At 47.6% G+C, this 23111-nt stretch overlaps 1 protein-coding gene across 5 annotated transcripts in view; it reads right to left on the bottom strand.

Annotated features, from left to right (window-relative positions):
• The window catches only part of MATN2 (matrilin 2), a 172319-nt gene that overhangs the window by 19434 nt on the left and 129774 nt on the right, over window positions 1-23111 (bottom strand). For 4 of the 5 annotated variants that reach the window (XM_055286856.2, XM_055286858.2, XM_055286857.2 and 1 more), the window contains exons 7-11: window positions 22496-22618; window positions 13483-13605; window positions 10038-10160; window positions 9664-9786; window positions 387-509 (exon numbers count right to left, since the gene is read on the bottom strand). In XM_055286856.2, coding sequence (XP_055142831.1) covers window positions 387-509; window positions 9664-9786; window positions 10038-10160; window positions 13483-13605; window positions 22496-22618 — 615 coding nt within the window. The remainder of the gene's footprint in view (window positions 1-386; window positions 510-9663; window positions 9787-10037; window positions 10161-13482; window positions 13606-22495; window positions 22619-23111) is intronic. The other variant, XM_055286860.2, reaches the window with a different exon arrangement.

The following is a 23111-nucleotide window of genomic DNA, read 5'->3' as shown; positions in this document are numbered from 1 at the left end:
TTTGTTTGTCCATTTTTTTAATAGACTTTATTATTTAGGACAGTTTTAGATTTACACAAAAATTGAGAAGATAGCGCAAAGAATTGCCATATACCTCACACCTAGTTTTCCCTATTACTAACACCTCACATGAGTATGGTCCATTTGTTATTATTAATAAGTCCATACTGATACATGATTATTAACTAAAGTCTATATTTTATTGACATTTACTTAGTTTTTCCCTAATGTCCATTTTCTCTTTCAGGGTCCTATCCAGGACACTACATTACATTTTGCTGTGTGGCATTGACTTCTGAGAGGAACTGATGTATACAGAGATGAGGATAGCGATTTCACACAGTGGTCTGGCATAGTAGTAGGAGCCAGCTCCAGTACAAACTTACTTCTGCAGGTTTTTCCATCTTCACGGAGTATATAACCTTCAAAGCACTGGCACACAAACGAATCTTCACTGCTTACACATGAATGTTCACAACCGTGGTCCCCCAGAGCACAAGAGTCCAATTCTGATAATCAAATGGGAATTAGAGAAACAGAAGAAGAAAATGACTCATATATTAGTGGCTTATTCAATCATAAAAGACATTTCAGACACCTTGAATTAAAACAGTACCTTATCCTACAGGACACATTTCAGAATATAAAGCATGTCTATGAGCAAAAATTCTTTTTTTTTTTTTTTTTTGAGACGGAGTCTCGCTCTGTCGCCCAGGCTGGAGTGCAGTGGCGCAATCTCGGCTTACTGCAAGCTCCGCCTCCTGGGTTCACGCCATTCTCCTGCCTCAGCCTCTCTGAGTAGCTGGGACTACAGGCGCCTGCCACCACGCCTGGCTAATTTTTGGTATTTTTAGTAGAGATGGGGTTTCACCGTGGTCTCGATCTCCTGACCTCGTGATCCGCCCGCCTCGGCCTCCCAAAGTGCTGGGATTACAAGCGTGAGCCACCGCGCCCGGCCCCAAAAATTCTTTTTTGAGAAAGGGTCTGACTCTGTCACCCAGGCTGGAGTGTGGTGGCGTGATCTCAACTCACTGCAGCCTCTGCCTCCTGGGCTCAAGTGATCCTCCTATCTCAGCCTCCCAGATAGCTGGGACTACAAGCATGCACCACCACACCTGGCTAATTTTTTGTAGAGACGGGATTTCACCATGTTGCCCAGGCTGGTCTCAAATTCCTGGGCTCAAGCAATCCACCCACCTCAGACTCCCAAAGTGAGCAAAAATTCTTAATATATACATGGCACATAAAAATCAAACAATATAAATCATCTCCACAAGAAAAATGAACAAAAAACATGAGAATACAGGTTACAGAATGAGAGATAAATTTCTTATAAATATTAGAAAATAAGATTAACCTAATTGGCTATTATGTAACTATAATATCAACTTAGTTACATATCTACTTATGTATGTATGTATATATTACACTTAGGTAACCAATTCATTCATGTATTCAGTCAGTTCACAAATATTTTGTGAGTCCCTGTGATGAGCCAGGCACTGTTTTAGGCTCTGGGGATACAGCAATGAACAAAACAAAGTTTCTGCTTTTGTGAAGCTTACATTTGGCAGCAGGTGTCAGGAGAAGAGGGATGCGTGGAAAACAGACAAATATGTGATATGTCATTTAGGAAAAAGTGCTATGGAGGAAGAGCAGGATAGAAGGATGGAGAGTGGCTACTGGGCTGGAGAGTAGGGAGGGCTTGTTATTTTATATGGTGTGTCAGATACGGTGACACTGAGCAGAGCCCTGCAGAAAGACAGGAAGTGAGTGGTGGTGTCTGGGAAAGTGTATTATCAGCAAGAAAGAACAGCATTTGCAAACTGCAGCAACGGGAGCTGCTTGGTTGGTGTGTTTCAGGAAAGGCAAGGAGATCACTGTGACTGGGGATGAGGCCAGCAAGGTTGGCTGGGGCAGACCATGTGGGGTTCACAGTGGGGGTCAGATCTGAAAGAGAAGGGCAGTCACTGCAGTGTTTCGAGCAGTGGAGTGGCATGATATGGGTTTGTTTTTAAAGGATCTCTCTGCACAGAATGGAGCTCGGACAGCTGGGAGCAGCCCTGTGCAAAGATCTTGGTGGCCCAGACCAGGCTGGTGAGAAGTGGTCAGACTGGCTGTATTTTAAGGTAGAGACTATAAAATTTGCCCATGGATTAATACAAAGAGCCCATATGGATACGACAGAAGAGTCAAGGAAGACTCCGAGGTTGCTGGACTGAGCAACTGAAGGATGGCATTGCCATCTTATAGGGCTGGGTGGCTTCTGGAGGACTAGAAGGTTTGTGAACCTGTGAAAACCAGGCTGTTATTTTAAAAGCTTAATACTGAGGATAGGTGAGTGGTGACTTTTTATAAGAACCATACATATTTCTGAAAGTTAACTCAATCCTTTCAGATTGAGTAGAATTTCTAAAATGGACATGAATCGGAATTATTAAATAAAGGCCCCAAAGTACATAATGGCCTTTATATTCAGGCACAAACCACACACTTTTTTTGGTAAAGCATCTTTGTAGTATCTCTCTGGAGAGGACTCCTCAGAACCACCTTTGGGTTAGTTAAGGCAGCTGTTGTTATTCTCACTCACCAGCTAGGGAAACTAAGGGTTGGGAAGGCTAATGGCTTGTCAAGACCAATTGTTAACAAGAGAAAGAACCAAACAAAAATTGTAATCTTATCATTTTTTCTGACTATACTGCATTGCTATATTCTAAAGCAAGCTTTCAAATGTGAAGAGAATTCTGCCTTTCTTTGGGCAGAAGCACTGCCAATATCTTTGAAGAATGGGAAAAGGTTGATAACTGCAATTACAGCTGCAGAGGAGGCTCAAAGCCGAGTTGGACCCTCCTGTTTGCCCTGAGCATGACTTGCTTTTCTCGGCAAATTCTAGACTCACTATTAATGCAGAACATTTCCTGATGGTTTGGGATAGTTCCTCACATAGTGTAAGAGTGGAAAGTACAGGTGAGTGATCCATGATACAGACAACTGGATGGCCATGGAGATGAGGTATTTTTTTCCCCCTACCATGAATTTATAATAATAATACTACTCCATTTTCCATGGTAATAAAATAGCTATAGCTCTTTCATGTCAACCTTGTCAAGCCATAATCCAGCCAGACCCCTCTGAGCAAGCCCTTCCTTCCTGGAGCTTCCTTTGTGCCCAGTCCTGTCCTCCTAGCTTCAGCTCAGGCTCTTTTTTTTTTTTTTTTTGAGACACAGGCTTGCTCTGTCACCCAGGCTGGAGTGCAGTGGTGTCAACACAGTTCACTGCAGCCTTGGCTCTTGGGCTCATGTGATCCTCCCACCTTAGCCTTCTGAGTAGCTGGGACTACAGGTGCATGCCACCAAGCTTAGCTAATTTTCATATTTTTTGTAGAGACAGGGTCCCATTATGTTGCCCAGGCTGGTCTTCAATTTCTGGCCTCAAGTGATCCTCCCGCTTCAGCCTCCCAAAGTGCTAGGATTACAGGCATGAGCCACCACACCTTATCTGCAATGGATATTCTTGTGCATGTAGTTTTATGTACAATGTGAAGGCATACCTGAAAGTTACACATCCAGAAGCAGAATTGCCTAGGTAAAGGGTATGAATACTTAAAGGCAGATAAATATTTCCAAATCATCCTCCAAAGAGATTATTTCAATCTCTACTCTCACCAACAATGTAAGATAGTCTCTGTTTCTGTTTCTGATTCAGGGTTTCTGGGATGCTGCCTGGGCCTTTAGACTTTTTCCAAGCCCCATAGATAATTTCAACGAATCATCAGAGGTGAGATGTTGGCAGTGGCCATAATGCCTGGCACCTAACAGACCCCTAGGAAAGACCTGTTGAACAAAAGGAAACATTTCCTCAGTTTTCTATTCTGAAAATTGAGGGTAATTAGATCCACCTCACAGGGGTTTTGTGCAGATGTTTTAAATAACAACCCCATGGGATGTGTGGATGTTTGTGGCCAGCTAGGCTTCCCACTCTCTCCCACACACCCACCTTGCAAAATGCACGACACATTTGTTCAGCAAAATGTCCAGTTTCTGCCCTTCAGGGATGTTCTGGGCCACTTATAAATTCAAAGAACCACGGATGGGAAATTAGAAAATGCCAAAGGTGGATGATAGTTAACCTCCTGACCATAGGCGCTAGCTTTCTATCCGCCAAGTCTGGAAACCAGTTTCTCCCCAGGGCAAAGATATTCCCCTATAGGAAAATGTTTCAGTGGTCCCCTAACAGGCAAAGAGAGCCACCACCCCTGACTCACTACCACGGGGTGTCTTCAGCCTGGGAGACTATGGTGGGTACCACAATAAGTCCATTCATTCAGCACGTGTTTACAGAGCACTTATCTGAGCCAGGCAATATCCTTGTTTGAGGGCTGGAAGTTCAACTCATTGGATATGAACTAGTCCAACCCCTTCATTAAAGATGAGAAAACTGACGGTCAGAGGGGAAGTGACTTTCCCAGTGTCCCTGAACCTTCAGAGGTGACTGGTCTTAGCTGTCCTGGGGGCAGAGATGGGACTATATTCAAATAGACCTCCGTGTCCCTGGTCCAGCTGCACATCCACGGATCATCCTAGCTTAAAAGCATGTGCTGAGGCAGCCTGGCAGATTCTCAGAAGACAAACCAGACAAAAATCATTTTCTCAAGAGAGGCCGGCCAGGAAGTCTCTCGTAACTCTGCAGGCTGGAAGTGGGTGATGTGTCCCGCCGGCGTCCCCAGGCTTGTCTCTCACCGGCCTCCCTCTCGCACTCAGTACCCCATACTCAGAGCACGGAACTTCCTGCAGTTCGCTCTCTGGCCCCTAGGGAAGCATTTCCCCTCCATCTCGGGCTGGCTCACTGTACTCGTTCTCTGGGTGTCGGATTAAACATCTCTTTCTCTAGACTAGGGGAGGCTCCCGCGGCTCCATCCTTCCCACATCGCCACTCTCACCATATGCAATGGACGCTGTCTCTGCTATCCTTCTTCCCCGAGAAGCTTTAAATGCTGTCAGGGCACAAACTGAATCTGCATCAACCCCAGAGATCCCCAGCACCCCGCACACTGCAGGTATACAGTAAATATTTGTAGAGAACGAGGGTAAAGGAACCAAGCGCTTAAGGAAGTACCTAGATTCAAACCCAGAGAGGAGAGTAAAGACAGACTCCATTAGGAACCATCACTTAAGTGAAACAGGTGGGAGGATGTATGAGAAATCTCAAGAGGGAGGAAGAAAACATTTTTCCTCTCGAATAAGGATTCTCTTCCTTTTACACATAAGGACCCAGGCCTACATATTTAATTAAACCCTCATCGTGAATGGATTCTGCAGTGTGTGCTCAGGATGATTGGAAGTTTTAGGATGTAGCACAGGTCTTTAGGGTCCCTGTCTAGCAGCCCTGCACGCTGACACAGGTGAGTCACATAAGTCTGTGGCGCAGCAACTGCGGGGCAACGTGTTCTGTGGACTTGCACCTCTGCCGTGATGACAGACAGCAATCCTGCGTCTGGGGCTCCACGTAAGACGTTGTTAAAACCAACCCCAACCCCAGAGAGAGAAAGCCACAGCGGCCATCTGCCAAGACAGTAACCAGAAGCCGACAGATAGAATTACACTGCTTCCTGGCTTTTCTCATAATAAAACTAGCAGCAGCCAATCCTTTGCTAACTTAATATAGGCTTTTTCTCAGACAAACCAAGAAGCCGCTGAACTGAGCTGTGCTTTTCCAGGGCATCTCACACTGGGCAAAAGATCATGAAATCAGGGGACTCGGCTCTGGTCCTGGCTCTGCCACTGACTCCCCGACCAGGGCCAACTTAGAGGCATCACTTTCCTCCATGTGTCCATTTCCCACAAAATAAGGGAAAATCTCTACCTTCCTTCTGTTGCATCAAGCCTGTAATGTGAATACGTGAGAGTGAGGGTGGTCCCCTCCCCCCACTCCCTGCTACAGACTGTTTCCCCCAAAATTCACATCTGAATCCCTAACCCCTGAAGTGAGGGTATTCGGAGGTGGAGTCTTTGACAGGTGATTAGGTTTAGATGGGGTTGTGAGGGCAGGATCCTGACCTGATAGGATTAGTGTTCTTGTAAGAAGAGACACCAGATAACTTGCCTGCACTCTTTTGCTCTCTCACCCCCTACAACCCATGCAATATGAGGACACAGCTGGGTGCTGGCTGGCTGCAAACCAGGAAGAGGGCCCTCACCAGAGCCCAGCTATGCCAGCACTGGATCCTGGACTTCCAGCCTCCAGAACTGTGAGAAATAAATTTCTGTGGTTAAGAAACAACATTCAGTCTATGGTATTTTGTGATGGGAGCCCGAGTAGACTAAGACACTCCCCTAGCCTTGCCTAGTGCTGCCTCAGCCCTGGAAGGCCAAGCTCAGGGCCTCAGGCAGCCTAACAGGCCCTCACAGATCTGTGCGTGGTAGTTGGACTGGGAGTATCGCCAGCAGAGATCCCCCAGTGCCCTAGGCTGACGGCTCTGATCCCCATTGGTGTCCTCTGCTTGCAGAAGGGAGGGTCCCTCATAGGACAGCCCTTGGACTCCTGAGTCCAGCCCCGTTCCAGAGTTGTGCATCTCTGGGGCCCCTCCAAGGAGAGCAGGCCTGGCCCTGGGAGATGGGTCTCCAGGCAGCAATGCCAGGAGCTACCTTCTGAGTCTCCTCAGTGCAGGGGGGTCTGATGCTGGAAGGGGAGAGAAGAAGAGGAATCCCTTAGGGGTCACAGCAGTCCACAAGTTCACATAGCACTGCAACAGCAGTCTCCCTGAACCACACAGTGGCCTTGAAAGGCAGCAACAACCATTCTCAGTTTAGAGATGAGCAGTCAGACCCCAAGAGGGCCAATTCCCTTGCCCAGGGTAGAAGCGACACGATTTAAACCCAGTCTTTGGGCTTCCAGTTCAGTACTCTTTCTGCTCTGCCACACTGTTTCTCAGACATGTGCACAGAGAGCCCCAGGGTGAGGCTGGGCACGAGAGCTCTGCAGAGAGGCCCCAGCAGAGCCTGGGGTGGGAGGAGGAGAGGAGAGCCTATCAGGTGGGGGAGGAGGTTACCTACGGGGGTGACATTGGGATGGGCTGGAAGGCACCAGGCCTGTTCAGAGAATAGGGGACTTGCCACTTTGGCTGAAGAACAGGAGGCAGCTTCAGTGAGGGCCCGGGGTGAGGCTAAAGAAGTGGAAGAGGGGGTTCTGCACTCTGCCAAATCAAGGAGTGCAATGAAAATTTATTCTGGGAGACAGTGGAGAGCCACTGAAGGTTATCAAGTGGGGAGTGGACCCTGTGGCAGGGGCCGTGGGGCAAAAAGACAGGTGGCCTCTATCCATTCACGCTCGCAGTCATTTCATGTTGGCCTCTGACCTCCAACCTCCAGGAGCTTGCAGGCCAGTGGGCAGTGCGGTCCATGCACATCAGGCCTGTAGAGTCTTTCTTGGTGCTGGGATGCCCTTGCACAAGGTCAATCTCAAGGAAATGTCTAGAGAGGGAAGGAGTCCTCTCAGCTGCAGCTGGTAAAAGAGATCGCCCCATCCCCTCCCCCCCACACCCCCGAATCTGTGCATCTAACTGCCTGAGGCAAAAAGGCCTCTGGGGAGAATCTGGGAAAGCAGAGCTTGGGGTCAGGGGGCTGGAGCAAGGGAGGGGACATCGCTCCAGAGGCCAGAGAACCCAAGGTGCCTGAAGGGGTAGGGGGACAGCAGTGCCCATTTCATCCCAGGGCCCCTGGAACCCCTCCACACTTTAGAGAACTTTCCAGAAGGTGAGTGACACATTCTTAAGACCACTTGCTATCAAAGCTCTAAGTGGAGGCTGCCTCTATAAAGAGCCAAGGACACTCTTATCTGCTGAGCCAGGCCTGGCTGCCCCCCAACAGGCTTTACCAAAAAGATGCAGTCATGTCATCTGGCCCTTTGTCACTGGGAGTAGAACTGGGGAACCTACATCCCAACCCCCAGTTAGCTGTGGCCACACTGAAAACCTAGCCCATTATTACAGGACAGGACAGTCAGAATGAATCATTCTGGGGCAGGCAGAAAGTCTTCAATTAGGGGAATAGCTCAATGCTTATGTATCAGCTGGTGGGTTAAATGCATCTCTCATATATGGTTCCTGAGGACAATTCTCACTTATCTGATTATCTCACAAGTTCTCATCTAGACACAACCATATATAAATAACAAAATTCACTATTCATTGCATTGTTGGACATTTACTCATGTAGATGGTTCCACTGTGCCATTGGTTAGAAACCCACTTTAAATGAGAAAATGGGCAACACTTAAAAGTGGCCAGGTCAAAATCCAGATGTGGACCTGGGCAGGGGAGAGGAAGGGGCACCTGATTCAAAGGAGATGGAGCTGCATTTGTTTAGAAGGGCTCATGAGAATTTTGTAGGGTCCTACAACCATCTTGTAGTCAGTTCTTGATTATCACAGGAATGAGGTGGACAGAAGAAGGACTCCTCTTATTCTCAGAATAATCTAAAATGATGGAGAATTAAACAAACCAACAAACCCCTTACATCTGGCTTTGGCATGCTGTCAATGTCGATGCAATTCAACACACCCACCCTCTTTCTGCATCCCCTGTGCCCAATCCCTCCCTGAGCTGGCTGTAGCAGCAGTCTGGGAGGCAGCTGGGTGGGGAGCCACCGAAAGCTATAACATGGATAACCCATTTGCTGAGATCCAAGAATCTGTCCCAAACTGGAAATATTTTCTCACAGGCAGCATAGAGAGGCACGCCCAGCTGTGCAGCCAGCTCATCTGCCTAGATGAATAGATGATATAAAAAGGTGGATAAATTAGGTTGTGCCTACAATTATACCAGTGGTCAGGGAACTTGGCCCTATAACCAGAAAGACCAGCAGGCTGGGGAAGATAAATTGTGGTCCTTTTCTTTCATTTCTGATCTCTTCTCCCAGAATGACTATATTTCAATTCTTTATCTTGGTCCACTTCGAAACAGAATTGCAGGGCAACAAACACACCAGCATTCTTCAGTGAAGGAGAGAAGGAGGTCTGGGAGCATTTGTTTTTCAATTGAGACAGCATTTGGGACCAGCTGCAAGGAAATATGTACCCAGGACACATCATTTCCAGCCTCACCATGTGCTGTGAGATCACCGGGATCAGAAAGCAGGGCAAAGCGTTTCTCAGGAGCATCCTCTTCTCCCAGGACTGACTTTGGAATCACACCCAGCAGAGTTTGAACCCACCACTTACTAGCTGGTGACCTTAGGCTCTTTACTTAATCTGAGCTACAGTTTTTCCTCATCTGTCCCCTGAATGCAACAGCATGTGTGCTTAGCACAGTGCCCAGCATGCAGCCAGCAGTCAGTGAGGGGTCCACATTATTATTATTCATGTGCCATACTAGCTGGCCGGGGGTAGAGCAGAGAGACCTGAGGACTAGGGCTCTGTCCAGCTTCAGAATGACAGGGAGCTGGAAACAGCAAAAAGCCACTTCAGGGCACGGGGGAAGGAAGCTTCAGGGGAGTGGGTGGAGCAGCCACCAAGGCTCAATGGCTAAGAGATGCTGTCACACACATTCATGCGGGCCCAGCAAAGCCTGGAGACAGGACACACAGGCACATATACACATCGGCAGCGCACCCACACCCACACCCAAGGAACGCCTGTGCAGGTCCCGCTTGTCCTTCAGACACTTACTTGCACACGTCTTCCCATCGCTGCGGAGCACGTGTCCCTCAGGACACTGACAGGCAAAGGATCTGTCCATGTTGACGCAGGAGTATTCACAACCATGGTCACTCAGCAGGCAGTAATCCACCCCTGCAAAACCAACAGCCAGGCAGCCTTTTATCAGTGAGACCTCTGGGCGACGGTGATCGGATCAAGTGACCATCATGCTCACCCCACCCTCCCTCGAAGGCATGCAGTCCCAGTGGACATCCCCACTATCTCCTGGAGCAGAGCAAGGGGCAGGGGAGGGGTGCCCAAGCACGACCTGTGCCCTCTGCAGTCACATAGGTTTCACTCCTGGTGCAAACCTTCCCCTACGAGAGGAGCGCGGAGGGACTCACGGGAGCAGGTCTTGAGGTCCTCGTTGATGAGGAAGCCTTCCGAGCACTGGCAGACGAAGGAATCCTCCGTGTTCAGACACAGCTGCTCACAGCCATGGTCCTGCTGTGCACAGTGGTCCACTCCTGCATTTCACACACGCGAAAGCATAGAGCAGCCGAGGGGGCAATACCCCACCAGCAACCAAGATTCAAAAACAAAACTGGAGGCATAACAAGCCACAGGGAAGGTGTCACTCTACCCCACACTGCTGATCCCTCCAGAAAATCAGCCTGGCTTGTTGGTTTTCTTTCCCTTTTCACCCAGGCTGGAGTGCAGTGGCGAGATCTCGGCTCACTGCAACCTCCGCCTCCTAGATTCAAGCGATTCTCCTGCCCCAGCCTCCGGAGTAGCTAGCTGGGGTTACAGGTGCCTGACACCATGCCCAGCCTTCTTTCCCATTTCTTTCTTTGAAGAGTAAAGCATACAACCCCAATGGCTGGGAAATGCTGTCCCTGTGTTGACGACAGCAGCACTCTGCCAGGGCCATGGCACACAGAATCCACAGTCTCAGGGCACCTCTGAGAGCAGGTGCAATTCCCATTTCACAGAGAGGAAAGTGAGGCTCAGAAAGGTCAAGGTCAAAGCCACACAGCTAATAGAGTAGTGCTTAGAATGCAGGTTCTGGCATCAAACTACCTGGGCTCAAGTCACATCTCTGCCACTTCCTAGCTATGGATGCTGGGCAGTCCCACGGCCTCTTTGCCATCGTTTCCTGACTTGTGAATGTGGATGTTGATGGTTGCTTTCTTATAGGAATAGGGTGAGAATAAGAGGGGTTGATTATGTAAAGTGCTCAGAACAGTAGCTAGCATACAGCAACCACTTAATGAATACATTATTATTATCAAGTAGTGCTGAGTAAGAATTAGTCATATAGTTTCATTTCTAATTGAAAATGAAAAAGAGTTGTCATTCTCAATGAAATCAATTTCTATTTTTTTTACCCCTATCATCAGGACATCCAGATTAAAAAAACAAACCAAAGCCTGGGACTGCACGTGTGGCCTATCCTGGCATCCAAATGCTGCACAGCTGGTCCTCCGGGCAGCAAGTGCCGAAGGCTAATGAACACACAGCTGTGGTGAACAGCTCCCACTAACAGCCCTGCAGGCTGCCTCCCAGGTTTCCGTTATGGAGAAAATGCACCTCCAGAGACTGGACAGACACTGGAGGCCTTGTGCAGGTCTGCCAAGTGGGCCTCTTGACTCCGGCAGAGCCTGGGACCAGTGCCTTCTGGAACATTCCACTAGTGGATGCACCTCCTGCAAACACTTGCTGGATCTTGGGAGCTACATGCCTGTGTTCACATCCTAGTGTTGCCATTTGCTAGTCACAGGACCCCAGGACAGTGACTTAATCCCTGTGTGTCAGTTTCCCCTTGTTTAAATAGGGACAAGAATGTGGGTGCCCAGTAGGGTGGCTGTGAGGATGCAGGGAGTTTATGCATGGGAAGTGCTCAGGGTATTGCCTGCACAGAGCGAGTACCTCAGAAGTGCTTGCTGTCCTTATGGCCTGGGCTCCCTGATTCCTCAGGGAAAGCAGAAGCCTGTGGCTTTCTCTAAGGACTGCGAGACAGAAACGGCTTGGTTTGTACTTTCTTAGAGTTGACTAGATCCCAGAGAGAAGGGAGGGTCCCGATCTCTTGTGGTCCGTTCTTAGAGCTCTTCTGGCCCCCGGAGGCATGCTGGGAGGGGCAGTCAGGCCATGTCCCTGATGATCTGCGTGGGCTCAGCCAGGTCAGGACCACCTGCCCTGGGAAACTGCCAGGGCCATCAGCTGGCAGACCTGACACTCCGGGAAACAGGCAGGATACACACAGATCCATGGTCACCAGGGCATCTCCTGATGAATGGGAGACCCGCTCCCCGCTGGCCTCTCAAAAGGACTTAGAGACATGCAGAGGCAACGTACAGCAGGCACTGACTTTGGCACCACTTTCCAGTTCAAAAGCCCTTTGGCCTCTGAGATCAGTCCTTAGAAAGGCTTTACCGAGGCTCTTTGTTCTCTCTGGACACTAGAGGAGCCACGCTTTCCTGAGGACTGCCCTGGACCTCTTATTTCATCTGGGAAACTTCCCTGCTGGCAGTGTGGAGCCCAGTGCTCAACAGCTGCACTGTCCTCACTCACAATCTATCTCTATCTCCGAAGGGGAGCAGATGTGGGGCTTGCTGAGTGGAAAGGCACATAAAGGGCCCCTTCTGCATAGGCCATGTCATGGAGATGGGCCCCCTCTCCCGCATGCCAAGGGCATAGGGTCCATTGCTACACTCAGGCGCTCCTACCCTGCTGGCCAGGACCCATGGAGATGGTGCCTCATAAAAAACCATGGAGCCGCCCAGCTAGCAGAGCCTGCAAGTTCCCATATATTTACATCACCCAGTGGAGCTTTGTTGTGGCTCTGACACAAGAAAATTAAGACAAGCCTTCTCAGAAAATCCCATGTTTCTTGATTCTGCCCTCAGATCAGCCTCTGCAGCCCATTGCTTTCCAAGGTCTGTCCCCTCCGGCCTCTTGTCCCAGTCTGGCGCCAGGCACTGGCCACTCTCACAGACTCCATGATATGAACTGTTCCCCTTGATTGGAAGTTTACCCTGTGCCAGGCACCAGGCTAACGTATTGAAATGGCTCCTATTTCTCCCTATAAAAACCCTGCGGGAATAATACAACTATTAGTTTTGCTTTTTGTCAGATGGGAAATCAAAGCATGGAGAAGTTAAAAAACTTGTCCAAGGTCACACACATCTAGTAGGTGGGAGACGTTGGATTTGAAATTAGGCTTGTCTGACCTAGTAAATGCGCTCAACAGCAAATACTAATATTACTTAACATTTATTGAGTGCTTATGCCTAGCGTAAGTATTTTACTCCTATTCTTTTTTTTTTTTTTTTTTTTTTTTTGAGATGAAGTTTTGCTCTTGTTGCCCAGGTTGGAGTGCAATGGCGCAATCTCGGCTCACTGCAACCTCCGCCTCCCAGGTTCAAGCAACTCCCCTGCCTCAGCCTCCCGATCAGCTGGGATTACAGTCAACTGCCACCACACCCAGTTAACTTTTTATAGTTTTAGTAGAGACGGGGTTTCACCATGTTGGCCAGGCTGGTCTTGAACTCCTGACCTCAGGTAATCCGCCCGCCTTGGCCGCCCAAAGTGCTGGGATTACAGGTGTGAGCCACTGTGCCTGGCCTATTCCTATTAATTCTTTTAATCCTTGCAACCCAAGTCGGGTAGGCCGATAGTATTAATAGTCACATTCTATGGATGATGAAACCGAGGATAAGGAAGGATACACCTGACAGACCATCAGGAAACCCCGGGGGGCTCCAGAAATGACTGGTTGCTAGTGAGCCCGCCCGCGCCTGTGAGTGGACCCCACCCTCCATCAGTACCCCACCCCTAGGGTACACTCACGGCTGCAGGTTTTGCCGTTTGGGTCCAGAGTGTAGCCACGGCGGCAGCGGCAGTAGTAGCTCTCCTCCGTGTTGATGCACTCGTGCTCACAGCCCGGTTTGTTCAGTGCACAGTAGTTGATCCCTGAGGGGAAGAAGGGCAGACCTTCCTTCAGACTCTGGGCTTCTCCCAGAGCTGATGGCAGCCTCTCGGGGCTCCCATAAGCCCCCATGGAGAGGGCTGGTGAGTGCCGCCTGCTGAGTTGAGCCGGGACAGATCATTCATTCGTTTTTCTGCCAACCAAGTGCCAGGCCTTGACCTAGATGTGGAGATTTAATGACGACTAGCATGGAGGCCCTGCCTCAAGGGGTTCAGGCTCTGGTGAGGAGTCAGACAAAGAAGCAACCATAAGACAATGCAGAGCACAGAGCAGGAGCCTCACTGAGTCCTGGGGTGAGAGGGTCTTCCAAGAAGAGATGAGGCCAACTGGAGGCCCCAGGGAGGAGGAGTTCCATAGGTAAGGGAGCTCAACAGGAAAGAGAACGTGAGGACTCGAGGACAGCAAACACAAACGCCTGAGGGCGAGGGGACAAAAAACACGAGTGCTTGGGGATGAGGGAACAGTGAACACAAACGCCCAGGGATGAGGGGACAGTGAACACAAATGCCCGGGGATGAGGGGACAGTGAACACAAATGCCTGGGGATGAGGGGACAGTGAACACAAAAGCCTGGGGATGAGGGGTCAGTGAACACAAATACCTGGGGATGAGGGGACAGTGAACACAAATGCCTGAGGATGAGGGGACAGTGAACACAAACGCTTGGGGATGAGGGGAGAGCAAACACACACAAATGCCTGGGGATGAGGGGACAGTGGACAGAAATGCCTGGGGAAGAGGAGACAGTGAACAGAAATGCCTGGGGATGAGGGGACAGTGAACACAAATGCCTGGGGATGAGGGCGAGGGGCATGCCTGGGGAGCTGTGAGGAGCTGAGTATGGCTGGAGCGTGAGGAGAGAGATGAGGCTGGGAGGCAGAGGGAGCTGGCCCACCTGAGCATGGCTGGTTGTGCAGGCTTTGCAAGCCCCAGGATGGATCAGTGAAGGCTCTAAACAGGTGACTAGAGGTGACAATGTCAGTGGAGGTGACAAGGCCAGGGTTATGTCTTGAAGGAGACTTTGCAGTAGAGGTGGAAAGGCAGGCAAACTTCACTAAATCTTCAGGAAACCAGGTGAGCTACAGGACGCAGAGAAAACAGCTCCTGCTCTCCGGGGGCTTGTTTAAAAGAGAGCCTGGCACCTGAGGCATACCTGCGGATTCTCCATCATTTTCCGTCTTTGATTGCCAAAGAGCAAGCCAAGGCTTGGTTGAGCTGAGCTAAACTGAGTCAATGGCCAAAGAGCTGGGAGCTGGGGTGAGAGCCACACTCCCCAGCCTACCTCCTTCCAAGATGGAAAAGCTAAGAAAATCCAGTATCTCTCTCAAGTTAACCCAATCACTAGGGCTCAAAGCATGTAGAGAGCTTCTGTCTACAGTGACATCTGACAGTGACATTGGATGGCACGAGGCAGAATAAACAAAAGGTGATCTTGCAAAATATCCAGCTATTTAGGGAGGCAGGAGTTGGCAGTTTCATGAAGGAGGTCCAAATGCTTCTCCTTTCTCTGTTGAGATCACGCTGGCATCGTATCATGGGACTGGAGGAGGCGCATCTCTGATGCTGCCCCAGGGCACTGCAATTCTGTCCTATGGTAACGTCACTCTATCCATGCTGTGTTTCTGCCAGCAGATGGAAACTGTCATAACCAGGAGCCAATAAGCAATTCCTTTCCTGGTAGAAAATGCTAAAGCCATAAGACCCCACACATAGCAGGCTCCAGGGTAGATGGAGAACTGGAAAAGGACACAAAATGAGCTTGTGGAGAGCCTTTATGAGACTGGTGTTGCGGGAAAAGGTCACCACCGACCTCACTGGCTGGGCTGGATCAGTTTAACTGCACAGCATTGTTCTTTTTCTGGGGATGTGGCAGACACTGTTGGTTGTCTTGCCAATAACCATTACCCCATGACCCCCAAGCATGAGTCATGGCTGGTCTAAGCCAGCGTGGCAACCATGTTCTTTGTCAGTCATTGGTCAAGGGGTGAGAATATGCCCTAGTTCTGACCAATGAAACATAAGAAGTTTACTGGAGGCCCTCAAGAAAGATTTTTCTTCCTGAAAAGACAAAGGTGGCCAGGTACAGTGGCTCATGCCTGTAATCCCAGCACTTTGAAAGGCCAAGGTGGGCAGATCACTTGAGGCCAGGAGTTCAAGACCAGCCTGGCTAAGATGGTGAAACCCGACCTCTACTAAAAACAAACAAACAAAAAAAAAACAAAATTAGCTGGGCATGGTGGCATGTGCCTGCAATCCCAGCTACTTGGGAGGCTGAGGCACGAGAATCGCTTGAACCCAGGGGGCAGAGGTTGCAGTGAGCCGAGATTGTGCCACTGCACTCCAGCCTGGGCAACAGAGTGAGACTCTGTCTCAAAAAAAAAAAAAAAAAAAAAAAAGACAAAGGTGTATGAAGAGAAATGCTTTTCTCTGCCCTCTGTCCTTCCTGCCTTTGAGTCTTGTAGTGTAAGGATATGACGCTGGGAGCTGCAGCAACCATCTTGTAACCAAGAGGTGACAAGGATGAAAATGTAAATGCAACATGCTTTGCCAGAATAGAAAGACAGAAAGAGTCTGGGTTCTTGATAATATCACGGAGTCACTGAGCCATCCATAGGACCAACCACCTTTGGACTTGTTAGGTAAAAAATAAATGTCCTTCTGACTTAAAACACCATTAATTGGATTTCCTGTTTTGTGTGAACAAAAAGCACCATGACTGATACAGGGGAAATGATCTGAAATCATAAAGTAATGAATAGATTTTATTTTTACCATGTATCTGCCCAGAAGTTATTTGACGAAGCTCACATCCACAAATCACTTGAAGATATGACATATCACCCTCTTGCCTCAGTGGCTCCTTGCTGCACTGGCTAACCTCTATCTTCCTTCATGGTCAGCTCAACGTCATTTTGTCATCCTTTGTGACCTCCCAGATGAAGTCAGTTCTTTCTACAAGACCTCTCTTTCATAGCATTCATCACAATGCTTATGTAGTATGTTTCATATCTGTGATGCTTCAAAATCTGTTTCTTTCACTAGACCGAGTTCCACGAGCAGGGACCATGCCATCTTTATTTTTCTCACTATTAGTGGCAGTCTGATAGTAACTTTAGTGATGATAATCATAGCATCATAGCTGCTGCCATTTCTTAAATACCTGCTAACTGCCAGATGCTGTGCCAACCACTTTACAAACATAACTTCATTTGACCCTGCAAGATATGTGTGATTGTTATCCATATTTCTTTTTTTTTTTTTTTTTTGTGAGACGGAGTCTTGCTCTGTCGCCCAGGCTGGAGTGCAGTGGCGTGATCTCAGCTCACTGCAACTTCTGCCTCCTGGGTTCAAGCAATTCTCCTGCCTCAGCCTCCTGAGTAGCTGGGACTACAGGTGCCCGCCACCATGCCCTGCTAATTTTTATATATTTAATAGAGATGGGGTTTCACCATATTGGCCAGGCTGGTCTCCATCTCCTGACCTTGTGATCTGCCCGCCTCAGCCTCCCAAAGCGCTGGGATTATAGGTGTGAGCCACCGCACCCGGCCTGTTATCCATATTTCAAAGCTGAGGAATTGAGGTTTAGCGAGGTTAATAACTTGATCAAGATCCACTGCTAGTAAAAATGGAAATATGAGTGGGACCCAGACCTGAGGGACCCCTCAAAGAGTCTGTTAAAGGATCTGGCTGGGCACAGTGGCTAATGCTTGTAATCCCAGCACTTTGGAAGGCTGAGGCGGATGGATCACTTGAGGTCAGGAGTTCAAGACCAGCCTGGCCAACATGGTGAAAGCCCGCTTACGCTAACAATACAAAAATTAGCCGGGCATGGTGGTACATATCTGTAGTCCCAGCTACTTGGGAAGCTGAGGTGAGAGGATTGCTAGAATCCAGAAGATGGAGGTTGCAGTGAGCCAAGATCGCACCACTGTACTCCAGCCTGGGTGACAGAGTGAGATTCTGCCTTTAAAAAAATTAAAATTAAAAAAAAAAAAAGAATCTGTGATGTGCCCTCCCAGGTGACTGGTGGCTGGAGCTTGCTTCATGCCCAGAGTATGAGCAGAATGGCTGCAGACAGAGTGCATGGAGAGAAGGCCACAACACACAGGGCTGGCCTAGAAGAAGAGACATCACCTTTCTGTTTCACTGACCCTTGGCACTCTCTCTGGAACTCACTCCCATGCGAGGAGAGGCAGGATATTGTTAGCTGTGTGCAGTCTCCATTCATCTACCTGAAACTCATCAGCAGCCTCACCTGTGCAGGCCATAACTGAGTGCCAGGAAATAAGCCAAGAGCTTCGATGGGGAAAAATAGGCCTGGCAATAAAACATCAGCCACAGACAGACAGACAAACACAGAACATGAAGGGCGTGCAGTCTGGGGCCTGTAGGAATCATTCCATCACACCATCAGGGAAAGGTGAAATGATCTTTAGTCAAGTCTCTTTTTAAAACCCAGCATTCAGCCACTGTGGAAAACAGCATGGTGGTTCCTCAAAAAATTAAATATAGAATTAACCATATGATCTAGCAATTCCACTTCTGGGTATATGCACCCAAGTTCATAGCTGTATTAATCAACAAAAGCCAAAAGGTGGAAGCAACCCAGGGGTCTATGAAAGGATGAGTACAAAGGACGATGTATAGATACAATGGAATATTATTCAGCCTTAAAAAGGCAGGAAATTCTGACACGTCCTACAACTGAACGAACCTTGAAGATATTATGTCAAGCAATATAAGCTGGTTACAAAAGGACAAATATTTTATGATTCCACTTATATGAGGTACCTAGAATAGTCAAATTTATAGACAAAAAGTAGATTGGTGGCTGCCAGGAGATGGAGGAGGAGGAACTGGGGAATTATTGTTTAATGGGTATAGAGTTTCAGTTTGGGGTGATGAAGAAGTTCTGGAGATTGAAGGTGGTGATGGTTGCACAATAATGTGAATGTGCTTAATACCACTGGACTAGATACTTAAAAATGGTTAAAATGGTACATTTTATGCTATATATATTTTGCCACACTAAAAAAGCCATTGTTGTCTTTAAGAAAAATTTATATTTACATATTTCAAAACAACATATTGTATACAAGCATACAATTTTTGTCAATTTAAAAAATAGATAAATACCAAAAAGATGTAGAACTATGTTATATCAATTTTAAAAATATAAAAAGGAGCACTTGCTTCGGCAGCACATATAATAAAAATATAAAAAGAAAAACATTTTTAAAAAATTAAAATAAATTAGTAAATAATGTTTCAAGCAAGATTTTTTTTAAAGAATGATTTACACATGAGATAATTCAACTGAAAAACATTTAGATTCTTAAAGAGGTTATCACCCAGCAATCTGGCAGACAGCTATTCAAATACCACCCTTTTTGGCTGGGAGTGGTGGCTCATGCCTGTAATCCCAGCACTTTGGGAGACTGAGGAGGGAGAATCACTTGAGTCCAAGAGTTTGAGACCAGCCTGGACAACATGGTGAAACCCCGTCTCTACTAAAAATACAAAAACTAGTCAGGCATGATGGTGCACACCTGTAGACCCAGCTACTCAGGAGGCCAAAGTGAGACAATCACCTGAGCCTGGGAGACAGAGGTTGTAGTGAGCCGAGATTGCTCCACTGCATTCCAGCCTGGGCGATAGAAAGAGATTCTGTCTGAAAAAAAAAAAAATCTTCTCCAAATGGTTCTTTTTAGCAGAGGTTTAACTGTGGCTCTTTGCCTTCTCACCACCCTTTTGTCATATTTCCTCATGTGTGTGCTTCTTAGATATTCACTCACTCACTTATTCATTCACTAAATATTTATTGAGGACCTACTGTGCATCCTGTATCTGGTACCATGATAGGTGCTCTGACGTGGTACCCACAGGTCAGGATGGACACAACTTAATCTGGTAAGACCCGGAGTGTCCACTAAAGCTCTGTGAGGTCAGATGACAGGAGTGTCAGAAAACAAATCAAACGATCTTTCTGAGTGCTAACTTGTGAAAGAGTTGGAGCCCTGAGGAGGTAAGACTGAAACCATGAAAGATCAGTCACCCCAGGCGGTACGTTTTGATACCAGCTGAGTGCACAGACAGTAAGTTTCAAAAAAACTGGAGAGGCAACAGGGTGTTAAGGCAGTAAGTCCTGTTCCTACAGTTTAGGAAATCCAGGTCCTGAGAAGTAGAAAGTAGCTGCTCAGGGTCACATAACCAATATGAGTGACATTGCCAAGCCTGGACTTCACGTCTCTTGGCTCAGTCGAACCCGTGGGCTTCACACCAATTTTTGAGAGCGCTCATCATGGTACCAGAATCAGGGATCCTGGAGCCCAGCACAGGGGATGAACCCACATCTGATTTGGCCCTAGGGCTCTACCTGGGCAGGCAGGGCAATCGCAGTTTCTGTGCTTTGCACTACTGCCTTAATAATTCATGCCTTAAACTTATGACAGCACTCTCCAGGAGGAGAAATTGTGCCCAGATGAGGAGCAAGAACAAATCCCGGCCAAGGGTCTTTTCTTCAGTAGGATTCTGCCTTGATCTTTTTTCCCCAGTTTAATTTCGATGACATCGAATTCCTTTAAAAATAGATTTCATATTAGATTTGAAAATTGCCCACATCCATCAACCTCCTATTAAACGTAAATGGCTGTATCCTGGGCTGCAGATTTGTAATGCTCAGATCACTCAAGAGACCTCAGGCTTCTAATAAAGGACTCCAGATTTTTAAGCCCAATTTCTTGGCTTCCCTCATCCACATAATGCTCCAGAGAGACAGTGAGCACTCGCTTCCGTTTACAGCTGTCTGCCCTAATGGACTAAGTGCAAGCATGAAGTCAGGGGCCGCTCCTGCAGGCTGACCTCAGGAGTCAGGGTTGGGTTCACAGCAAAGACAATGGAAAATGTAACGATGAGGCAGGACGTTGGGCGAGGGCTGATGAGGACACTGGCCTTTAGGAACAAATTTCATTTTTCTTGGGTGAAAAAGTAGGGAGCCTGGCTAAAGAGGTGCTATACCCACTGAATATACATGCATGAGCATTAGGGACTCTGGTCGGGGCCACAGCTAGCTTGCAAACAGGCCCACCTGGGGACCAATCTGTAGCGCTCAGACCACTCCCAAACAGTCACTCCCTCTGTACTCGCCCTTCCGTTCTCAGTCTTCTTCTTCCCATGATAATGATGCCTGCATTGCACTGGACCTTCTCTTATTCCAAGTGCCTCTCCAGGAAGGGTGTGGAGGGACTAGCAGAAATTTAGGGACTCAGATGGAGAACGTCAAGAAAATGTCCTCCACCCATGGCCCCAAGCCTAACTTGTTTCCTTTTCCCCTCCATTAGTAACACATGAGGAAGCCTGCAATGAGCATCTGAGCTGAACCAGATCTAATCACCACCCACAGAAGAGCTTTGGGTCTGCAAACATGAGTCCACCTGGGAGTGATTTCCCCTGGGTGCAGCCAGTCCCTCACACACCCACTCCTAGCAAAAGGTATAGATAGCACAGAGGAGTGGCCAGACCAGAAAAGTTGGCCCTCTGACCTATTGCAGGCATGTGTGGTCTTATGGAAAATAGCTTATCTAATTGTTTTCACATTCTGAATGCTCTCCATTACAATTTTCATTTAATGCTTGAATGTGTCCAGGGTTTGTACCCTCGCAAGGCAGTGGGAATAGTTTTATAAGAGAGGCTCCATTTCAAAATCCGGGATTTGCAACCATCTGCCACTATACACAGTTTAACACTTGCTAGAATGAGTATGAAAGTTAATCTGTGCTATGAGCAGAATGTGACTCATCTGGATTCAGTTAAACAGCTCATGGTGGTTTTCAAAAAAGATAGATGTGAAACCTTTGAAAACGCAGTCTTGCCAGGCAGAACACTGCTGTACACACCATCAGGAAGAAATGGGTGAAGGAGCATACAGAAAATTACATCCCTCAATGGAAGCTCCAGAGACTTCTACGAATGACATTGTCAGCAGACCCCAAACAATTCAGTGTGCATAAGTGTGGACTGACTAGGGAAAGACTTTCTGGAAAAAAAAATCAAAACTTGCACGCCTAAAAAAGGCTTTCTAACAAGATTGAAAAATACCCTCAATTTCTCCAGGATGATACATCGTAGAAAGATTGACTTACTCATTCCCATTCAGCAAACATTGTGCACATCTATGAGTGCCAAGCACTCTGAGCTTTTGAGAATTCAGCAGTGAGAAAAAGATAATCGTCTCTGTCCTTGTGGGCCGTCCATTCCAGCAGTCTCTCAGGAATGGTTTGTCTTAAACAGGTGCCCTCTGGGGCCTGTGCTCAGATCCCCAATCATGCCCCTTGATGTGCTAGATTACAGGCATTTGAGGCACTCAGCACATCTACAATATCATCCCACTGACACCCTGTACCCCTTGAATATTGCTGGGATGTCCTAAAGTCTCATTTTTCTTCTTCTTTCCTATCAAAGGGAATAAAGCTGCAATGTCCCCCCTCTTAGCATCCATCAAGTGTCTTATCTTGTAAGACTAGAAGAAACCAGCTCCTTCTACCTCTCATCTCTGGGCCCATTCTTTTCTTTTTCCAAGACCCCAATGCTATGGGAATAAGGGGGAGGGAGACTGCACCTGCAATTCACATAGGTGGGAGCTGCAGCTTGGGTCCACTTGGCTAATTGAATCTAATGGCCAGACCCATTCAATATCTAAAAATCATCCACATAATAGGATCTAGTGAGCCAAAAAGTAAAATAAAGGGCAGAATAATGTTAATAGACACAATGCTGAATACAAGCACATCTTGCTTAAGATTTGCACAGAAAGGAAAACTAACTAGAGGAGCATTTAGCAGAAAAAGCCCTTCTCCAACTCTCACTGTAACTTACTTCTGCAGGTTTTCTTATCTGGATTCAGGGTAAAGCCTTTCAGGCAGCGGCAGGAATAGGAATCATCTGTGTTAACACACTCGTGCTGACATCCGTGATTAGATGAGGCACAGTAGTCTATCTCTGGCAAGAAGGAAAAATCACAAGAATGGCAAACCAATCAATAAAGCTAGCATAGGAAAACCAGGGATTTCCAGTCTTCATTTTCCCAAACAGGTAAAATCCCACACCTCAAAAAGTCACACCATGAAGGGGTCTCCCAATAAAGCTACTTCCATGTTTAGAGATATGGCCTCTCCTAAGAGAAACTTCTTCTCCTTCTTCCCTTCTTCTCCTTCTTCCCTCCTCCTCCCTCCTCCCCCTCCCCCTTCTCCTTCCTCTTTCCCTTCCCCCTCCTCCCTCTTCCCTCCTCCCTCCCTCCTCCTTTCCCTCTTTCTTTTCTTTTTTCTTTTTTCTTCTTCTTCTTCTTCTTCTTCTTCTTCTTCTTCTTCTTCTTCTTCTTCTTCTTCTTCTTCTTCTTCCTCCTCCTCCTCCTCCTCCTCTTCTTCTTCTTTCTTTCTTCTTCTTCTTCTTCTTCTTCTTCTTCTTCTTCTTCTTCTATTATTATTATTATTAT

Source organism: Symphalangus syndactylus, chromosome 7, assembly GCF_028878055.3.
Source record: "Symphalangus syndactylus isolate Jambi chromosome 7, NHGRI_mSymSyn1-v2.1_pri, whole genome shotgun sequence".
Taxonomy (NCBI): domain Eukaryota; kingdom Metazoa; phylum Chordata; class Mammalia; order Primates; family Hylobatidae; genus Symphalangus; species Symphalangus syndactylus.
This window is presented reverse-complemented; position numbering and strand designations above follow the sequence as displayed.